This window comes from Larus michahellis, chromosome 8 (genome assembly GCF_964199755.1).
Source record: "Larus michahellis chromosome 8, bLarMic1.1, whole genome shotgun sequence".
NCBI classification, from domain to species: Eukaryota; Metazoa; Chordata; class Aves; order Charadriiformes; family Laridae; genus Larus; species Larus michahellis.
In genome coordinates, this window is record NC_133903.1 from 46,327,186 (window position 1) to 46,348,596 (window position 21,411).

Here is a 21,411-nt window from a genome sequence, read left to right on the forward strand (position 1 = left end):
AACAACCAGCTTTTCAGTGAGTGGTACAGTCCTGGGACAAGGCCCAGTCTCCATCCTTGGAGATTTTCAAAACTCAACTGCAAAAAAAACCCTGAGGAACAGAAAAGTTAAACTTACTTGAGCGGGAGGTTGGACTAGAGACTGCTAGAGGTCCCTCCTCAACCTAAATTTTTATATGATTCTATAATATTTACTTTGACATTTGAACGACCTTTTTCATGTCCTCCCTACATTCACTTTTCATAGGGAATCCAAAGGGTCATTATCTGATGCTGGAAATCACACTTAGAGGACAAAATTAACAAATTTTAACATTTACTTTAGAAAAATTTGCATTAGGAGCAGCTTGCGTGCATAGAATACTGTGCTGTGACCAAGCACGCTTCGAGTATCTCAGGCACATGGCTGCTATATTGTGGTCTCACAGAAAGATCTGTAGTTATTCATTAAATTAATCAGCTCCAATTCAGCACATCCAAAGATATGTCTGCTCCCAGGTAGTCTGCTAACAGGAAAAGGAAGTGTATTTATTACAGAAGCGATTTGCTGAAAACCATAATTTGTTTAAATCTAGTTTGGGTCATTAGGTTTTTTCCCCCCTGAGGTTTCAGGAGTGAGCTTGATTGGTACTATGGAAAGATGATGAGGGTAACGATACTCCAGAGGAGGAGGACATCAACAAATTTTAAGTCGTGGCATTTCTAGCAGGGAGCAGAGAAAGCTCCAACAGCTGGATATGTTTGACGAGGAAAGGAAACGGGAAAGATAAATTGCCATTTCACATTCTAATAGATTAAATGCACTAAGGAGGAGTTTGGGTTTGGTTGTTTTGGTTTGGTTTTTTTCCCCCCTTTTTCTTTCCCTTGTTTGGAAAGCTACAACCTATTTGCCCTGTCTTCACATAGTATACTTCCTGTAGGAGCTATTTGTTTATTTACCCATTTTAATCACAAGGAAAGTATTCATTATAAAATCTCTCTTTACAGCAAAGGAGAAACCTTCCAGCCACACGGCTGACACATGTTAACTCGCAGGTATTCACAGAGCAGGTTCTGTTTTAAGCCATCTTTCAGGCAGCCACACAAAGACCACCAAAGCTGGGTGTTCAGCTCTGCCAGACCTCCCCCAGCCAGCAGCCCTTGCCAGGAAACACAGGTGACAGCCTGAATGATAAAAAGGCATTTAGAGGGGAAAAAGAAAAAATGCACTGGTTTAGTCTGGGCAGCACCTTAATATAAACCTGCAGGGGCCTTTGTGTACAGCATAGCACATAGCCATCCAAGCAGCAGCTTCAGAGCCAGTCACTCGCACCTCCAGTTTTCAAAGATCTCTTACTGCCCCTGCCATTTATCGGGGAAGAGAGGGGAAGCTCCACTGCAGCTCTACGCATGGCCACAGATCTCGGAACACAGCACTGAGACAGCAAACCCTCCTCTCCCCTCCTAGTGCTGGCCCAGCAGAGGCTTTCTGGACACAGCAGAGGGGAGCCGCGAAGAGAAGCTTGCTCTGGGATTGCAGCTGAAGCAGTTTGGAAAGGCAGAGCGCTATGACCTCACACAATTTGCTCTTATTTATTTCAGCATTTCAAAAAAACAACCCCAAACCAAAAACCCCAGTGTTTAACTTTGCAAACAAATCATACTGACTTTGGCTATAAAGCTTACTGCAAATTTGCTCAGTTCAGAGAAGAGTTTCTCTACTGGCGAATTCTGGCAGGCAGCTCTCCAGCGCTGGAAGAACTGCAGAAGAGCTGATTTGTTTCCTTAGCTCCAGCTCAGCTTCTCACGGGGTGCACCCCAAGAGGAGGGCTCCCCAGGGAAAATGGATTTCCCTGGTGGCCAGCAAGATGTTCGCACTCAGCATTCCCAGGACAAGCCACTGCGAATGCTTACTCAGAGCTTTCGAAGCAACCACAGCGCTGCTGTTTATCATTCTTGCCTTTCCAGTACCATACATAATTCCTTCTGGCCACAAAGAGAGCTGCCCACTTCCCAGGTGACTGTACAAGGGAGACAGTGGCTTTTTCTACACCCAGCAATTCAGAAGTACTAGATTCAGGACAAAATGTTGATTTGCAAAACACATTACTAAACGCAATAAAAATTTTACCTTGCTTTTAGGAGGAAGATAGGGGGGAAAAACGGGGGAAGGACTTCACAAAGTATGTGAAATGTTCTAATGTAGAGCATTCCTCCTTCTAAGAGTAAGACATGTGCTATCGACTTTGTTTTAGATATACAGACATAGTCTTTTGAAATGAAGTCCAAAGATCTCCTTACGTTAGAACATGCAATTGCCACTCTGGTGCATAACAGAGAAACCATAACATCTGCCTTCATAAAAACTGAGATGAGTAGCTTTCAGAGGTGGTGCAAGTGGGGTGCCTACAGATAAATTGCCCAGCATTTCCTATTGTAAGTTTCTGTCTTCATTTGTTTGTAAACTTTGCCAAAGTTTAACTGTTTTGGCTGAAATTACCCCTGCCAGGTGTTTGCCTCAAGCTGATTTTTTTTTTTTGATAACTTCATCAAAAATGTCTCAGTTATTTCTAAGAACAAAATTATGGAAAAAAACCTTTGTTTTGTCCACGTTAAAAATATTTCAACTGCTCTGCTGAAAAGCTCTTGTACTTCCATGCTTGCAATTTGGCACAAAGTTGCCTTTTCGTCAGGGCGTTACATTTGTAAACATAAAAAGTGCCTATGCTACATCAAGCTAAGCCTGAAAAAACACTGTTTGCACATGCTTGGAAGAGACCTGGTTTACAGCTAAATTTTTTAAGTCCTTCTATGTTGGGCATGCTCTATTCTCTTTCTTTCTGCAAGGTAACTGAACTTGTCATGCACTGCTCCGCAGAGGAACACAGTACGCTCCAGGCCAAGGTTACAAAGGCTGAGCTAGATATTCTTTGAAGTTTAGAGCATCCCATCTCTTCCTGGTGGCTGCCTTAAAAGGTGATAAATCTATGTTGATAACAGCTACTCCATTAGCAAGAGTCACAGTAGCCTCACTGATTAATTCTAAAAGTGTCACAGATATAAATATATATATATATCAACTTAAAAGAACATCAGGGTAACAGGTTGTGCACTCAAATTAAGAAAAGCTAGAACTATGTTGCTTATACAACCTTAATTAAGACCTCGCATGTAGACATCATGACACAGTCCTTAAAAACACACTCACCTACTTTTCCTCTCTCCTCAATCTCGATGTCTTCTTCACCCAATGTAAAGATGGACTATGCCCTGGGGATGAATCAAGGCTGTGTAATGAGGCAGAAGAATGCCTGCCTCATTTATTAGAACATGTGTGTTAATGTACAAGGCAGAAGGCTACAAGAGGAGAAAAGACCTGCTAATATTTAAGGCAAATGAGTGATGCCTGAAGAACTGATTTTTAATTTTTTATTAAAATTCCCTTCTGTCAGTTTACAGATGCTGCTGAACGCAGAACATAAATCTAATTTCTGCAGGTTGTCACTGACTGTGTGTCACCCTGTGACAGCTGTCATCAATGGAAAAGATTCCTTCAACATTAAAAGCTTTCTGTATAACATTAAGGACTGAAAAATGGCATACTTAAAGATGCTTCAGACTTCAGCTCTTGTGTGCCTTAGTTTCCCCCTTTTAGAATGCAGAAAGACTGCTACTTCACTAATAGGGGTGCTGGAAAGATAGCTAATGAAGCGTGTGCAGAGCATTATAGTATCAGTGATGAACACCAAGAATCCAAAAGGAAAGTATTCACCTTATCTTCAGAACAGGGTTTAAACAGTGAGCAGCAAGTAAGGCTGGTGGCCTTCACCTGAACTACCGAAGTTACATATGATATTGAACAGTATCTCCTTCAGTGAGCAACTCGGGCAACAAATGAAGCAATGGTCACAGAGGAACACACCCCCAAAAAAGCACTGAGTCATGTAACTGGAGACTGTACCATAATATGTGGCACCTAGAGATGCAAAAGGTTGCACAGGAGCCTCAGTTGTGGCACTTCCTAACTGCCCAGTGCTCCACTTTGCAAAGTTAGTATTTTTACACGCAGCTTTTCATGTGCCCAAACTGTAACTAAGGCTTGATTAGTATATTCATTAATAAATTCTGCACTGATGAAATGTGACAGAAGTGATTTTTGGGAGGTAATAAGTAGGACCACATACTGCAGCCTTGATGTGGCTTTATCTTGTGAAAATGGCAGCCTCCATTTGTCTACAGGTTTTAGCTGTGAGCAGCGTGAAATCCTCAGACATATAACGAATGTTGTCATCTGTATCTGCAGAACTGACTGTGGGCACAATGCCATTCATGCACACATATATTAGAATGCATATAACGTGCTTTTAAGCACATACACAGGATATATAGAGACACACACATCTTCAACACCTAAATTTCCAAAGCAACTTTGAATTTTCCCCATTAAAACTTCACAGGGGAAGGGGTTGCTTTACTTCTCTCTCCCCCCTTGCCTTCCCCCAAATCAGGTATCTTATTTCACCAGACTAGAGCTTAAAAATATTCTGGGAAAAAACAGAACACAAACTCCCATGCATTTTCACTTTGATCACATTGCTGCTGCCAGCAGCTTTGTTGGGATCGTCAGCAAGCAAACTGTCAGCACACAGTAAAGAAATATCAGTGCGTGTCTGTGCAACATGCGGGGCTCACAAAGCACAGGCCTAGATCCTGCCCTCCGCCACAGATTAAGTTCACAGGGGAAAGGGAATAAGGACTCTCTTCTTCCATCTGCCCTGAATGCAGCGGCGAGGCAGGATTCCAACCTAGCACTCAGGAGAGTGCCAAAAAAGGGACTGGCTACTGTGCTGGCTGCCACCCCAGGGCCCCAGGGGTGTGAGGCCCGCCAGCTGTGGGGTGGAGCCGTGCCCCCAGCCAGCTACAGCCTCTGCTTCTGTCTGGCCTGCTGGCTCAGCTCGTGTAATGATCGTTTGAAGAAAAGCAATATTGTGCAGTTCATCACGCGGTGCAGGTGTTCACCTTCAACTATCCCTGCCCCGTGCTGGCAGAGCCGCTCCGGCAACACACGCGGCCTGCGCTCGCCCGTATTCCCCACGCTGCAAAGCGCGGCACCTACACCATCCTCAGGTTAGATTTATTCTGAAAATGGAAATGTTTAGGAAAGAAAAGCCCTCGCCTGAATACAGGGAGATCAGATTTTTATCTGACCTCCCTCCTGTGCAAAGATGTGATACAATTCAGCAGACTCGGTACATCTACCAAACCAAGACCAACCTCAGCAACTCTAACTTCATTGGTGCAGAAAGAAACCTGGGGAAGAATCAAAGGTGTCTGCAGAAAAAAACAAACCCAGGGCCAGTTATAGTCAGCAGAAAATTGAGCCCAAACAAGCTGCTGCTTGCTCGCGTTCAGGTCACAGTCCCTATTCAGTGGGGATAAATCCAGTTGGTAGCAGGGTACCGTCTGTGATCTCTTGTGAATCGAGTGGGAACAGACCCAAAAGTTGTCAGCGCTGGGTATCCACTGCGGATGCAGGGATGCTCCGAGTGTTCCTATTGGCAGCCCCGGGCAGCAGCTGCCAGTGCACTGGAGCTGGTTAAGGGGCACTCGGATCATCAACCTGCCCCGGTGATGCAGGAGCGTGGAGAGAAGGGAACGAATAAATTCCAGCTGCAGGGAATAACAAACTGTGAGGGGCAAGGATTTCTTCAGCTGTTCCCCAAGCCGCTGTGGAACCACCAGCGTTTGACCTTGGTAGATTCGGACAGGGTAGGACTGTTGTACCCTTGACAACTCAATCTCACTAGCATCCAGTGCTGAACTAGTAGATGAGAGCTAGATGGAGATTTTACTGCCAAAATGCACTTTACCCTCCGAGGAGAGGAAATAGAAAGCACTTCCATTCCCCCAAAAATAAATTCCCCGGGTTTAAACAACATTAGGGGCATGATATTTTATTTTTGTCTGGACATACATACTTAGGAGGTTCTAATAAACAGACTATTTCCTCTGACTTTTGTTCAAAGGCACTAGCGATCTCTGCTTTTTAAAACTCAAGAATTTGTTTGGTTTGCTATAGTGCAATAAAACTTCGGGCAGGAGAATCTACTATTCAATCCTTTTAAAATAGTTCATAAAAAAGTATTCAAGGACTAAGAACTGAGTTACAGACTACCAAACTGTATTTTGACCTCTCCTAACATCCCCCATGGTAGAATCTCACTGCTCCGAAACAAATACTGATTCTTCTTCAAACAATCCCACCCAGAAGAGGAAACAAGTGCATAGAAAAATTAAAGGGACCTGTTTAGTACCACAAAGCAAGACAGTGGCCACGCTGATGATAAAACCTTGGTATCACAACTTCATTGTGGAGCTGAACAATAAATTCAGCCTGAAGCAAGATTTGTATACTTGAACAAAACAAAGGTTTAGCCATTTCACGTTCCGTTTTCTCTGTTTCCATATTAGTCGCTAGTGACTTTGGACTTTACATGCAATGCATATATTAATCCGATCAAAGTGGAGGAATGCCATTTACCCTTACAGGTGCAGTTAGACACAAACTACATTCACTTGGGGAGAGCTTATTCTTGCCATATCTTTGCAGCTAAACTGGGACTACACCGGGCTTTTATCCCATTTGAAGCAACAGATCCCACATACATGACCACGTTAGTTTTCATGTAATTCTTTGACCTGGAAGTTATCATAATTTTCCTCTGCAGCAGGCTGAGCTACAGCCAGTTGTAGGATCTGAATTTTTTACTGCTGGGCAACATCTCTTCTGCTTTTGTATGTCAAAATAAAATTTGAAAAAAACGTAAATGCTTCACTGAGCTACAAACAATGAAAAAAGGTGTTCTGCCTGCCATCAAACCCACTGTTAAAATATTAACACAATGTAAATATTGTAATATTGAGGAAGTACACTGTGTCAGTACTTCCTGGCACCGTACAAGAGCTTCACTGTTCACTTCAGTCCCTGCTGTTAGTTTTAAACACGCACAACTTAAACAAGGCATCTGAGCTTCTCCAGTCCTGGTGTGGAATTGCAGAGAGGCAAAATCTTACTGTAGGTTCTCTCTAGACTAAAAAACAAAGTATTAAAAAGAATCCTTAAACCCAAACAATTATGTAGATGTCAGTACTTTTGAGGCAAAAATATTCCACAGGGTCTTTCAAAGTCCTGGCATATTGCTGCCAAACATGGAAAGATCTTTGAGTATGCCCTGTCCCCCCCTTCCTCAGAGAAGAAAAACAAGCTGCAAATGCCCAGCAATGCCAGAAGCCTGAAAGCCCAAGTTATTCCTCATGGCAAGAGTCCCATTCCGCAGATTTGCCAGTTAAGCACATTACTTGCAATTGACTCTCTCTCTCAATTGATTGAATAACCAGCACGTGTGTAATAAAGAGATGAAGCAGCTACCTGCCATTAGTAAGCCAGATGTTGCTATCAGGTCTTAAGAAATGCTGTCTAGCTGCTGTAATTATGTATTTGTCATGGAAGTGTCACAGAAAAGAAGCACAGCTTCAAAAAATAGAGAAGACAGAGAATGACCTCTCTACAGAAAACAAAAAAAGCAACTGGTCATACTTGCAAAAAGTTAGTAGACTTGTTCTAAGGGGTCTGGGGGCAACTGGAGGAGTTCAGAACAGGATTTCACTCTGCTGGTTTTGGTTAATACAAGGTAAAATCCCACCACTGACAAACCCAAAGATCTCACCATTGTCAATGGAAATAGCATAAAGCCTTGAAATCTGAAATTACCACTATTTATGCTTAGAGGCCTCGTTGTGTCACGCATTGTGGCATATTTGACAAAGACCATCCTTGTCACACAGACCTAATGATCTAAATTCAAAACAGCATGAAATACCAGGGAAGAAAAACTGAATGTGTGAAATGTCTAATATTCTGGAAATGTCTAATGCTAGCAAAACTAGATGGCTAGGATTTCAAGAAGTGAGTCCTACATATTCTATTATGACAAAAGAAAGGCACAAACACCACTTCATACTACCACAGGAAATACAAGAAGTCCAAACTGTCACCAACTTTCTAAAATACACTGAATAAATGGCTTATTCCAGATTTAAAGCATCTGCAGCTCCTGAAGCTTTCTCACCTTTCAGACATGTTCCCATGAACAAATGGGAACCACAATGACTTGTACAATGTCCTCTCGTGCCAGTCAAAGTATTGGATAAGCTTCATTCTTATGCATGGTAAGAAATTTCCACTTAATTTTCACTCAGTCACAAAACCTTATTCTGGAAGAGCTCCTTCAATCACGTATCCAGGTGCATCACCAGATTTGTATATGGTAAGACTAACACAAATCCCTGCCCCCCTTTTCACACATCAGTTTATCTGCTAAGAAAAAGCACTATGGACACAACACTTAGTCAACCCCTTTATCATTCATCTTACTTGAAAGGGGAGAAAAACTCTTGAGAAGTCAGTGAGCATTCAATACATGTAACGGGCACGAGAGCGCTACAAAAAGTCTAGGAACAGGACATCATTCCAAAACTGAGCTACTTACTGTGAGGGGGGTTGTTCATTTGTTTGTTTTTTAAAGATAAACAGGGGCTTTTTTTGTCTGTTTCATGAAATATTATAGTTAAGATCCTTCTCCACTTCCATAAATGGATGTTTTTCTTACTCTCAGTGGGTGGTCTCAGAGTTTTGACAGAGGAACATCACAAACTAAAAACATAGGATGCTACAGAGATAGCCCACCTGCAGTGGTGGTGGATGTGAAGGGGGAGAGAAAAGGTGATTGCAAAGGCCAAACCAGACTGTGGTGGGGGAGATCAAAGGTAGAAATGTATTCACAGCCCTAACAATGGGGCAGCCCTGGTGAAATGAGCAACCGAAAAGCACAGATACATTAGGAAAACAAGGGACACAGAAAAGAGGCAAAAATCTTAGCTTTCGCTTATGTTGTTATTAGATTTTTATTATTTTTTTATTTAAAAAGGTCTGAATAAGAAACTCAGACATAACACTTGGCATTTCTTCTAGTGTAGTTAAAGCATTTTGAAAACTAGTTTCTTTCACGTTTCTATTTTATGCTAGCCAATTTAATGAAACAAATCTTCCTTTAAAAACTCTGTTACAAACCATATCTCAATGCAAACACCTGCTACTCCCTTGTGTATTGCTTGGTTTCTTACCTGTTTTCTACAAGGAAGTCTACCACATATTTCTTCAGACAGTAGAGATGGGCATCCATCAGCCCTGTTCTGATGTGCATTCTGGGGTGCCTGGAAAAGGGGAAAAAAAAAAAAAAAAAGAAAGTCATGAAGTTTTGTATGGCCATTTACAAGAGTTTGACTTTGCAATTAAGTTAGCAGATAGTGAAAAGTGTGCAAAGGCAGATCTGTTCCTTTCCACCTACTGCTGAATTAACAGAGGAGAACAGTGCAGGCTGCCATTATTGGACTATGTCTATAAAGTTACACCTGCTGGCCCTGGGCTGATTTGCTGCGAAAGAAAACACCTCCTCCAAGGAGTCATTACTCCTGCTACATCTTCTTATGTAAGTGGAAATTGCACATTACTGGGCAGGAAGCCAAAATAATGGGCCCAGAGTGCTAAAAGTTACAGTGGGTAATGTCAGGGTACAATAATTCAAAGCTTCTGGCTGAGTGCCTGCCTTAATATGCAAGGCTGTGCATGTTCTGCTAGCAAACACAACAACACTACTGTATTTTTTCCAATGCTTCCTGGAGGGGAATAGGGGAAGGAGATGGGGTCTGCTCACCTTTCCTACACTACGCATTACAAATGACTGCCACGGCTCAATTACAAAGCGTTTGCCTATCCAGCCCGGTAAGATGGAAAAGAACAGTAAAACTCCCTCTCACCATCAGCCAAACAATGGCAAACAGGGAAGCCTTCACTTTCAGACCAGTGGCAGGTTAATATTTCAGAAACTCAAAAATATCCAGCAGCTTCAATATGTTAAGAACAAAGTTTTAAATCAGAAAGACTCATTGATTACTTCTCTTTATGCATTCTTTGCTATTAGTGGAAACTCTTTTTGGACCCCGTCTCAAAGCAGCTAGATATTTCATGCCAATATTGCTTTCCCTTCCACACACCTGTAGCCTCATTTAAGAGTGTTCTGGCTGTCTGAACACTCGCCACTAATTCTCAGGACAGAAAAGCCACAAGAGTATTCAGCTTGCAAATTAAAAAAGACAAAACAGACCAACAGCCAGGGACTACACTGGGCTGTTCAAGAGAACCGTAACTGCACTCAAGCCCAGAGGCTATTAAGGAGAGAAATTTCAATCCACACCTGAAATTGTCTCTGCTTTCATTTTTCCTCCTTTGATGACTGGCTTTCATAATGAAGTTTGAACGAACATATTTTATCAGTATATTCCATCCAAACTTTGTTTGCTTATTCCAGAACATGCTAAAGTCAGGTGTTTGTGGATCACAATCGCTTTTATTATTTAGTTAGCTCAGCAGAGGGATCACTCACAACTTGGGTGTGTGTATGTATATATGTAGTAAACCAATAGTAGCACACCAAATATTTAGTAACATCAAAGCTACCAAGAATATCAGGTGTTCTAGTAAGCCATTTCTCAGTGTATTTCTCAATTAATGGATTGTGTTTAAGTCTTAAAAATTTATAATTTAGGTGCCTTTTCTCAAGCATGCCATTCGATTCAAGCTAAGCATATTATTAACCACAACGAAATTCTTGAAGTCCCACTTGCAAAAGGAAAGCTCCTATAATAGTAGTGCGACACTTTGCAGCAAAGTATGCGGTACTAAAAAATGATATATGCACTTTTAGTAGATTACTTCATTAACAAAACATGAGCTCACCTAGCAATGCTCCAGTACTGATGTTATCAGTGGCCCAGATGTTGCTGTGGAAGTCAGCCCAAATAGCAATGTTCCTTATGCAAAGAGGATAGGGAATCCACTAATTTTAATGAGGTCTTGCATTTGGAAGTCAGCAGACTCCCTCCTGCTCTGCATCCTGAAGATGACTTCCACATTTTGTGTATTTATGAGAGGAAGAATTTTCATATCTTCTCTGAGAAAAAGGGCTCCCTTGTATTTATATAATGAATAGTTTATTGAAATGGGTGAAAGAGACAAATGGAAAGAAATGGACAGGGAGGAAAGCTGGGAAAACAAACAAACAAAACAATGGAACAAGGCAAGAAACGTGTAAAAAAAAAAATAGAAGCGGATGCAGCATGGGAAGGAGATGGAAAAACAGGAGGAAAAAACCCAATTCTTAACTTGAAGATGACAAACAAGACACAGTTTCTTTAGTGCCAGAATGCCACGTTCTTCTCTCCCTATTCAAGATCTATCACGACCCCCCTTAAACACAAGGCAAGGGAAAGCTGCAAGGGCTACACATCAAGCAGAAGAGCGTAAAATAGGAACTTCTCAATAAATGCTGGTTCTGTTGCCAGTGTCTGTGTGGCAACTGGATGTGTGAAAATCCAGTCTGCCCACCTGCAAACTGGAATAACACTATTTAGCTGCACTGCAGGACACTGAGGATTTGGGGGCTGAAGTTTGTATCTGCAGGCAAGTATGGTATCAAGTTTTTCGGTAGCTAAGCAACTTTATAACAAAGTTATACAAAATCAGTGCACGTGGACAGAGAGTAGCACAGTGCTATCCTAGCTGCAGCTCCATCACACACGCACACACAAAAAAAACCACCACAAAAACGAGCCAGACAACAAGATGTACTGAAACGCCACTCTGAGTCAGCTTTCAATGCAGAATATACTAACAATAACGGAACATCATGCTGGACAAGAGGGAGGTCCCACAATGAAAATCCTCTGAAATACAGACCACCTAAGTGATTTGCAACAGAATAGTCCCATAGATTAATATTATAATCACAGCTTCAAAGGTCAAACAGGCAAGTTTGGGCACATGCATAAACAAAGCGGTGATTTCTGTAAACCAGACTCAGGGAGAGAATAGCCACACTAAACCAGACTGATAAGAGCACTCTATCATAACAAGCCACTAAAGATGATGCTAATTTTCATGGACTAGTACTTAAACCAGTATATCTTCAGGTAAAAGCAAAGGAGCCAAATAATCTAACAGATAACAGCAAACTCCATCACCATTTCAAATGAGCATCTGGTTACTAATATCGAAAGCCACACTCCCTTCTCATGCCTCTGATCTCCCACTCCATCAGCTAATCTTTACAACACATGAAAAATGAGCCCATCGTCAAGAACAGCTGATACAGAGAGAATCGAATAACAAACAATGCATGTGCCGAGAGCCGACGCACCTAGAGTTATCGCTCTGAGGGAGATAATACAGAAGGCTTTTAATTATATCATCAAAGCAAGGGAGAAGGTACTAGGAGGGGCTGGCTGCAGATGGTTAAGTGTTAATGAATGCCGGGTTGGGTGGTTTATCAAAAGAAAAAGACTGGATATATATCTGAGAGGGTCACCGTTGAGATGAAAGTTGTAACAGCCATTGTTGGAGCTCTTTAATGAGTGAGGAATGTCAAATGTGAACCCTCTAAGAATCATACCAATTACTAAATGAACTTAAGTTCAATCTAGCAAATGTAATCAAGCACAAGTCATTAAAATACATGGTAAAGCTCCCATTGGCGCTGCCACTATAGTGTCTATTATTGTCTGTGCTCCCGTGCAAGGGAGGGGGCTGCTCCCAGTTGTAAGCCCTGTGTGTTATGTTAAGTGATGGCAGATTTTAGCCCTAATGATGAGGCATGGAGGGCTCCCTGGCAGAAAGTCGACAATGAGGAGGCTCGGAGAGATCTGTGGAGACGTCAGGGAAAGATCAGCAATTAAAAGAGCGATTTCAAAGAACGCAATTTAATGTATAAAATTAGCTTTTATTAGCACATAATTCCACAAAATCCTGACTCGGGATGAGAGCACATAAAGGTCTGCAAGACTCCTTAAGAAAGGTCTGTGCCCGTAATTCCTGACACGCCATTGTGAAATAATAAGCAGTACTAACAGGATTGATGCATGCTTCGTACATGGCATTGCTTTGAAAGTGGAGCCCGGAGCTTTTCTCTCCCTGATAACCTCTCTCAGGATTTCCTCCCTCAGGGAAATCAGCCGCTGATAGAGCAAACTTCCCTTGTTTAAAGGCAAAAAGATGGACAATTGTTTCAACTGTAAACTAATTAAGAGAGATTACCACCAAGAGCTGGAGGTTCAAACCAGCCTCGCACTCCCACTGACAGTGTGATAATGCCAGGCTGGGGTCAAAATCATAAATCTGGAGGGAGCACACACAATGCTTAAAGCCAAAAAGCCTCTCTACTAAGCATGGGATATTGCCACATTAACCTCACCACCTCACAAATAAACTAGCTGAGAAAGAGAAATCCCATGGCCTCTTTCCCTTTAACTTCATACAGCTGTTGACGGAAAATATGAAGGTCTTTAAATAAGCTCAAGGACCTGAGGCTGTCCATACTCTAAGACTAATCCGAGCAATGACACAATAAAAATCCAATCATACCTGCTATTAAACTGGCTCCTGAACCAATATCTGAATTACATCTACCGTGGGCTTATGGGGTATTAGCTCATCTTCCTCCCCATCCCTCCAAAATAAGTAAATAAATAACAGCACACTAAGTACAAACTATGCATTACACACTCATTTCTTTTCTAATTAATTGCATGTAGCTCACACAGTCCATGTGGCCAAACAGTCTAGCACGTTTTTCCTGTCCCCCACGCTACATACTGTATTCTTGCGTGAAGAGGCGTGCCATCCAGTTCAAACACACACTGCTGACCCCAGACTGGCTGCATGGAGGTGCTGCTCTCATGTTGATACAAAGCCAGTGTACAGATCAACACGAAGAGAACTCTCACAGCAAAAGCTGCCAGACCACCTTTAATGTCTCAAGCGTTCCTACTTTTAAAGGAAAAAAAAAAATAATCTCTAAATCACATTGCTCATTTACGGGACAGCTCTTGGCTGTAAACTCACTAATTATAAAAGACCACTGTTACGTTGGCTCTTCAAAAATCCCAGACACCTTATGACCTTAATTTTTTTTATTTTTTTATTTTACACAGAGATTTTGGCCAAAAAGATCCCAAAGCACTTAACCAAATGAATGTCCCCACTGTATCCCAGGCCTCCTTTGCCCACTAGTGAAATGCTGCCACCTCCGGGCTAAACCGCAGCAGCTGTGGTGGCGCAGGACAGGACCCCCCCCGCCCTGCCCTGTGCCCCTCTTCCACGGGCTTCGGAGGAGGGGGAGCAGGGAGTAATTTGAGGATGCTGCTTCTCAGGTGGAACAACTGGTTCAATTCTGGCTAAGAGGAATACCTTGGTGATGCAAGCGTGCTGGTGTAGAGAGGAAAAGGGCACAGAAAAGCAATCACCCAGGATTTCAAGACCGTGTCCCTGAGCCCCAGGTGACCCTGGCCTCTGTTTCCCAGCACAGAGACACCCCCTCACTGTTCCCCTTCCTCCAGTTTTGTAACAACTCTTATTTACAAAGACCAGAGGGTAAGATGCACTTTGGTCCCTTGACGACCTGGCGAGGGAGGACACACCACATTCAGCTTAATATCAGCTGCCCAGAGGCAGCTCTGGTACCTCCCCACCGATCCATTCCCGCGACCACTGCTTCTAAAGAGACACCGCATCAGCAATGGGAAGTCGTTTCCAAATGAAAATGTTTTATTGATCTCATGACCTAAGTTGCTTGAAAGCCTTCCGAATAATAAATATTTTTCATTTAAAAGCTTCACCGCATGCCATTTTTCTTAGTTGTGTTACATTATTAATATACCCATGAGACTATAATACAAACTATGAACCTACTTCTGAGAAAAACATGCTGAAAACTTTTTGGTTAAGAAACCAACTTTCATTGAAAGCCAAAGACTAAATAATTTGCTCTAGTATAAAGAGTATAGGTTAGCAGTTAGAACTCAGGATTAATATTTGTTCAAGGTCAGTAATGGTTTACAATAAGCCAGTGTGACCTCCCATAAAAACAGTTGTTATCTTGGCACCAACACCGTGCTTTAAGTTTAACATCTCTCTTGACTTTGATGCTGAAAAGCAAGGGTGCTGATGGCTGCACAGCCAACTTATCTCATGACCTTATATAAAATGTTTTTCTTCGCCCTCCTTCAGCTTCCCCACGTGAAAATGAGAACAGTAATTCCTCAACCACCCCAAGTCCGAGGAGCACTCCCTGGGGGATGTGCAGCCATGTCGCTGGATGCACGTGCATCCCCCTAGGAGGACACTAGACACAGCTGCTGGGGGAAGCATTTCCCAAAACTTGGTTTTGAGGGTCTTTGCCACCATAGTGAGTGCTAGCAGCTGTAGGAAATAATGCAGGCACCGGGCTACCCACAGCCTTTCTGCCCCTTTCTCCCTTTCCCTGTCCTCCACTGAAAATACAGAGAAAATGCAAAGATTTTATACTAGACACTTTTATACTAGACTCAAATCTGCTAGAATACTTCAATTGCTATGTAGAAACTGGGAAAGCAAAAGAGAGACCAAAATGATAATAAGTCCAGAGTTCGGTGTGAAGAGAAGAGAATACACTGCAAAGGAGGGCGGGGACTGCCAGAGACATTATTAATAGGTTTTACCCTTGAGCTCTGGCAGCTACTTGTTCTATACACAGAGGAAAAGGATTAATCAAGCCTTGCACGTAAAGGTTCTTTCTATGGTGTGCCAAAATATTTAAAGCAGTATACACAAAGTGTAAGCCTTATTATTATACACATTCGATGTAATCATCTTATGCTACAGTTAAGGCCAGGATGACAATAAAGTAGATTATTGTGCACTATAACCAATTCAATTCCAACACAACGGGACATGGCTTAGTCACTTGGTTCAGATCTAGTATTTGAGCTTATTTTTCTTATGCTGGGCTAAACTGTGATTTAAGAGATTTAATCAAGCTTTGGGAAATGCTTTCTTTACTGAAGAAGAAGAAAGAACTAAAGGTCTGCACCTGGCAACACTAATCATTTCCAATTTTCAGCTCATTTTGTTTCCTGCTTCATGGAAATTCACCTTAGTAAATAATTGTTCCGTAAAATCACCAGGGCTGAAAGGATGACAACACATGAGAGGAACAAGTTTTAAGCAAACAACTGAAGTTGGAGGATTGTACAGAGGCTACTGAAGAACAGCAGCTCCTGCTGATCCCTCCTACACCAGTTCCCAAAGGGCTAAGCAGCAGACATATGATATATTTTCTTAAATCAAATAATTACAGTAAATGCATGGGAAACAGTGTAACTGAATACTGGGTCAAAGCTGTAGGTCACTAGCAATATATAGCTTAAACACAGCAAGGCTGACACAATTTCTTTATGTCACTGGCCTCGACTCAAAGGCAAACAAAACGGTACTCAGCAGCGTGACCGGCCGATCCCAGCCTGGCTTGATAAGGCTCCAAAGACCTCCTGTGCCTCTCAGATGAAGTGGGTTTTACTAGTGGCTAGAACTTAAAACCTATGATCTGCAAAATTTGGGATTTTAGGTAATCACATACCTTCAGATTACTAAAGCACACGAAGAAATCCCCCCCCCGACCTTAAATTCCAAGTAAAAGTAGAAGTGGAAAAAAAAAGTGGAAATAAGCATTATAAGTATTTCCTTTTATGTTACAGGCCCCAGAAGCAGGACAAACTGAAGCTGTCGCGCGTACCTTTGTATTTCACATTAGAAGCAGCCTTCCAGGTACCTCATGAAAACCACCTACTTCTGGCACCATCAGTTTATTAAAATTAAAAATCCCTCTTTAAAGCGGTTACTGTGCATAGGCCATACCTGACCATTCACTTTCCTTTGCTAGGATCTTCGTTTGACGAGCAAATGGGCTTTTATGATGGAAGATGCATGTTTGTCATTCTTCAGAAAATTTTTACATTCAAAACAGTTAAATTTCACGGGACTGGAGAAAAACCTGACAAGAGTCTGATACCTGGTCATTAGGGTTAGAAGGAAGAACAGAGGGAGAGAAGAGAAAAAAGAAAAGAGCAATACATGTTGTGTGTTAGACAAAGCAGCGTCTAGCTCTCCCCAACACTTAGAGTCTAGAAAGCAAGAAGACATGAGCTTTGAATCCAAAGAAGAGAAAATTCAAGTGTTATGGTTTAAACTACCAAAACCTACCCCAAACCCAGCCCATGTAGGATGTCCTCTGCAGTAAATCTGGCAATGTTCATTTCCTTCATCTACTGTAAGTGAATTATATTTAGCTCCTGCTCCTCGAGGGTCTGTAGCTTCCTCTCAGCTGGTGCTTTGACCTGTGTTTCCTTCTGATTTCCCCCTGGAACCTACTGCTTCTGTCTCACTTTTAATTCACGATAAGGTTTTACAGTCATAGCTATTTTCATCTCAACTCCAGTGAAACCTGGACACTTTAGCATTTCGTAACACAGTAACCACACTTCAACCTGACAAGACCCCAACAACTCTAAGTGTCAAATATTTAATCAATTAATGAAAACAGCTTTATCTCAGGCATAAATTGAGATGGGCAAAGAACTTGGCTCTGCTGACACTGCAGAGGAAGCCTGACTGTGACTGCCAGGACACAGGCTGCTCCATATCTGAGCAATGCTGAATGGGTACATAGAAGAAAAATACGTTTTAGGGGAAAGTACACTCAGGTATTAGCAGTCAGACTTGATGAATCCAGCTTCCTTACAGAAAAACAGGGGGGTTTCCCCACTTGGCTACACTGAAGTCATGACTCCGCCCATGTATTTAGATATACCCTCAGCCACATGCTAGCCTGGATTTCGGGCAATATCAACTTCGAGATGTGATTTTTGGGACACAGAGAGCTGTCAGGGCTCAGGACATCAGCAGCATTAGAATACAGCCCAATGCTACAGTGAAGAAATACCCCAAGTGATAGGAACATCACACAAGAAGTACAGATACTTGCCTTCTCTTTTAGTTTAAAATAACCTATTTAACTTGTCAGCTAATATTTTGAGAGTATCGAGTAATAAACTTCATTAAAACAAGGCCTTAAGATTAGAAAATGCAGCATTCTTTTTGCAGAATGACAGCAGAATTTAAAACCAAAGGAGAACTGAAATCAGACTGAAGCCACTTGGACACATCTCTCCCTTTTTCAGCCCAAAATAACTTAATGAGTAATTATTTTAATAGATAGCTGACATTTTACAAAACACCGTCAGAAATATCATGGGATGATGAACGTAAGTATAAGGGGGGGAAAAAAAGACAAGACACAGAAAAATCTGTTGTTACCACAAGAAGAGCTTAACATCTACCGAGAGTCCAAATTTGCATTTTTTAAACAAGTAATTACAGTGGTTACAACCGCACTGGATTAGTTTCTGGTTAGACCAGATTACTCATGATTTAAAATTACCAGATTTGTTAATAGCTATAACAGAAGTCGCTGCATCATATTACTCTAAGAAACTGAGCTTACACCTAAAATGCTTTCAGGAGGACACTAAAGTTGGAGCACGATGGCATTAAGCCCAACTGAATAAAAACATCCACTGCACTGAGGACAGAGCTGAATTTCCAAAAATCTTTCTCGTCTTTCACCCACTACTAGGACCTGAATAACAGCTTAAGGTTGGGCTGGAGGAATTTCACTCCTTTTGAACAGAGATAATACAGCAATTAGAACATCACGGAGGACAGAAGAAAATCCAGGCGATTTCAATGCAGTGAGACAGTTCTTTGAGCAGTAGGTTAACTTCTTTCCCTGGGATGGCTACTGCTGACTGAGAAACTTCACAGAAACAAGAGCGCTGTGCTAACTCGCTTCATACAGTAGGTGGGAACTGCCCTTATAATAATTAGGAGACAGTCACCATTCCTTTTAAAAAAAAACAACCCACAAAACAAAACAAAAAAAACCACCAACAAAAAAAACACATTCTTGAAGGAAAAGCTGTCTGGACATCTAAGATGACACTGCTCATCTGTGTATTTTCACAATTTAAATACTAATTTTTTAAACTTTCTTTCTTAGCTGCAGTTATAAAGTCCAGCTTTTGGCCAAAATTAGCAACTATTTTATTGCTTCAGTGATGAAACAGATAGGACAAATGTCATTAATCTAGACTTCAGTGGTCCCTAATAGCAAAAGCAGTAGTAGAGAACCATTTTCACCACTGAGCACAAGCTGGTATTGAAAAGCAAGAGAGAAGACAGCAACTGAAGCCTCTGTTGCTTATGCCACCTGGGGTAGCAAGTTAAACCTCACTGCCTAGAAGCACTAGACTGGCCATGGCAAGTAACAGAGTTCAGACACCTCCACAATTTGCTCTTAGAAGAGCTCTCTGTACAAAGACCAGAATGGCAACAAATCCAATCCTTTTCCTTTACAAGCCTAAACCCATGGTAGGACAATTTCCTCATCTTGAAACACTTAGCCTAACAGAAAGAAAAAGAAAATGCGCAGTGGATGACCTGAAGATTATCATTTACAGTTTTACGGCAACCTCAAATACTATTAAAACAAAACAACTTCTGTTCCCTTCTTGCTTGGAAAAGACGGGACTATTCCGTCTGTGGTTGTGGACTGTTTCAGTATTATCCAACTGCATAAACGAAACTAGTGTCAAAATTAAGTTTTAAATGGCTTGAGGTTTATAGGAATTAAAGAAGGAAAAATTAAATTTGAAACTCTGCTTGTTTACTAGCACTAATTAAATATGCCAGATTTCTGGGCAAGCTTCCTAGCCTGTGGCTACTACGTTACTGGCTTGTAAAACAGTCAACAAGTTACATGAGTACAAAGCACAAATACAATAACAGAGATTTCATGTACAGTCCTGCCCTTAGTTTATAAAGAAAAAATGTATTAGAAACAATCTGTAACTATAAAGACCTGTGCTAACCCTCTAGACTGTATTAGTAGTAGAAAAAGGGCCAAGTCTACAATGATTACTTTTGCGGAGAACAGTTAAAAAAAAAATAATCAGAGGTAAGAAGCAATAAGCAGAACCAAAATGAACAGGAAGCCTTAAAAGACTAGTTTACTTCTAAAAATCCTGTGCTTCTGGGCTCTGCTCTCAAAATGATTCGCTATCAAAAATAAAAGGGAGGTTTTGCACTTTAACAGAAGTGGGTCTGATTATTCACACCACAGAAACTGCACTCCTCACAAAGAGTTGATTTTTATTATTATATTGGAATTCACAAGAAAATGGGTTTATTCTGAAGAGCTGGAATTTCACATTTAATGGGAGCAAGGTCCAGATCCATAATTGTACAGTCCGTTTAGACACTAAACTCTTAAGACAGGTACTGTCTTTGCGTTCTACATTTTAAAGGCATGAGCACAGGGAGCTCACAGTCTCTGAGGAAGCTGCAAACCAACCAAGAAGGAACCAAGTAAAACCAGCCTCAGATAAATGGAGCCTCTGGAGACGCTCATCTCGGCACGCAGCTGAAATGAAACAGAATAAAATGCAGTGGTGCCCCCTTCATCCCCAGGCAGGCAGGGGCAGGAGAAGGAGGGACAGTAAGATCCCATGGTCTAAATGTTGTTCTTTGCACATCCTTCTTTCAGGCAAAGCTCCCAATTTACTTTTCTACAAAAGCGGCAAACAACTCTTAATGAAGGAACACTTGAAGACAATCTGCTGCCTTGACAGCTTTAAAATGAACAGCCTTTCACAGCAACTCAAATTAATGTGCGTTCCCACTGTACAGTAGCCTTGCTCAGCTTTAAGGAAACCAGGAATTATGCTTCAATAAAAATTCAGCTACGCAAATATTCTGCTATAAAAAGAGGCATAAACATATAACTCTCCAACTTCCAGAATCACGTACATGAGGCAAAGGGAAACGATATAAAAATAACTAGGTTTTTGTTTACATCTGAGATTTACAAGAGCAATTCCAGAAACTAAGTTCTTCCACTGAGGCATTGATTTAATTAGCTTCCATAGCATGCTTTACTTGTATTTGGACCTCTGATGTACATTAATAAAAAAGAAACAAATATACAATGGATATACGCAAAATAATTTGCTAAATTTTTCCTATGCCTAGATGGAGGTAAGAATTCTCAAGCACACTTTCATGGGCTTTCCCTTACATGCAAACAATCCTTTCTTAATACATACAAACTATGTATGTTTTCAATTAAAAACGTGACTGGATTGACTGGATCATATATTCTTGCAAACTAGCCAAAAATCAAATACAAACTGAAGCCCTGAAGGAATTTCAGGAAGTACAAACCATACAGCACAACAGCTCTACTTCTGGCAAGAAGAATCACCTCTCCTTTTGAAACAAAGCTAGAAGTGACAGCACTGTGTAAAAATATGCTGGCATTCAGCAATGAAATAACTACATTAATGAACAATACCCAGAAATCATAAAAAAAAAAAATCTAACTGATGAAAA

At 41.4% G+C, this 21,411-nt stretch overlaps 1 protein-coding gene across 1 annotated transcript in view; it reads right to left on the minus strand.

The window, feature by feature from the left end:
- The window catches only part of EIF2B3 (eukaryotic translation initiation factor 2B subunit gamma), a 102,977-nt gene that overhangs the window by 41,598 nt on the left and 39,968 nt on the right, over positions 1-21,411 (minus strand). Inside the window, exon 6 of the mRNA XM_074597732.1 lies at positions 9,162-9,251. Within this exon, the coding sequence (XP_074453833.1) occupies positions 9,162-9,251 (90 nt within the window). The remainder of the gene's footprint in view (positions 1-9,161; positions 9,252-21,411) is intronic.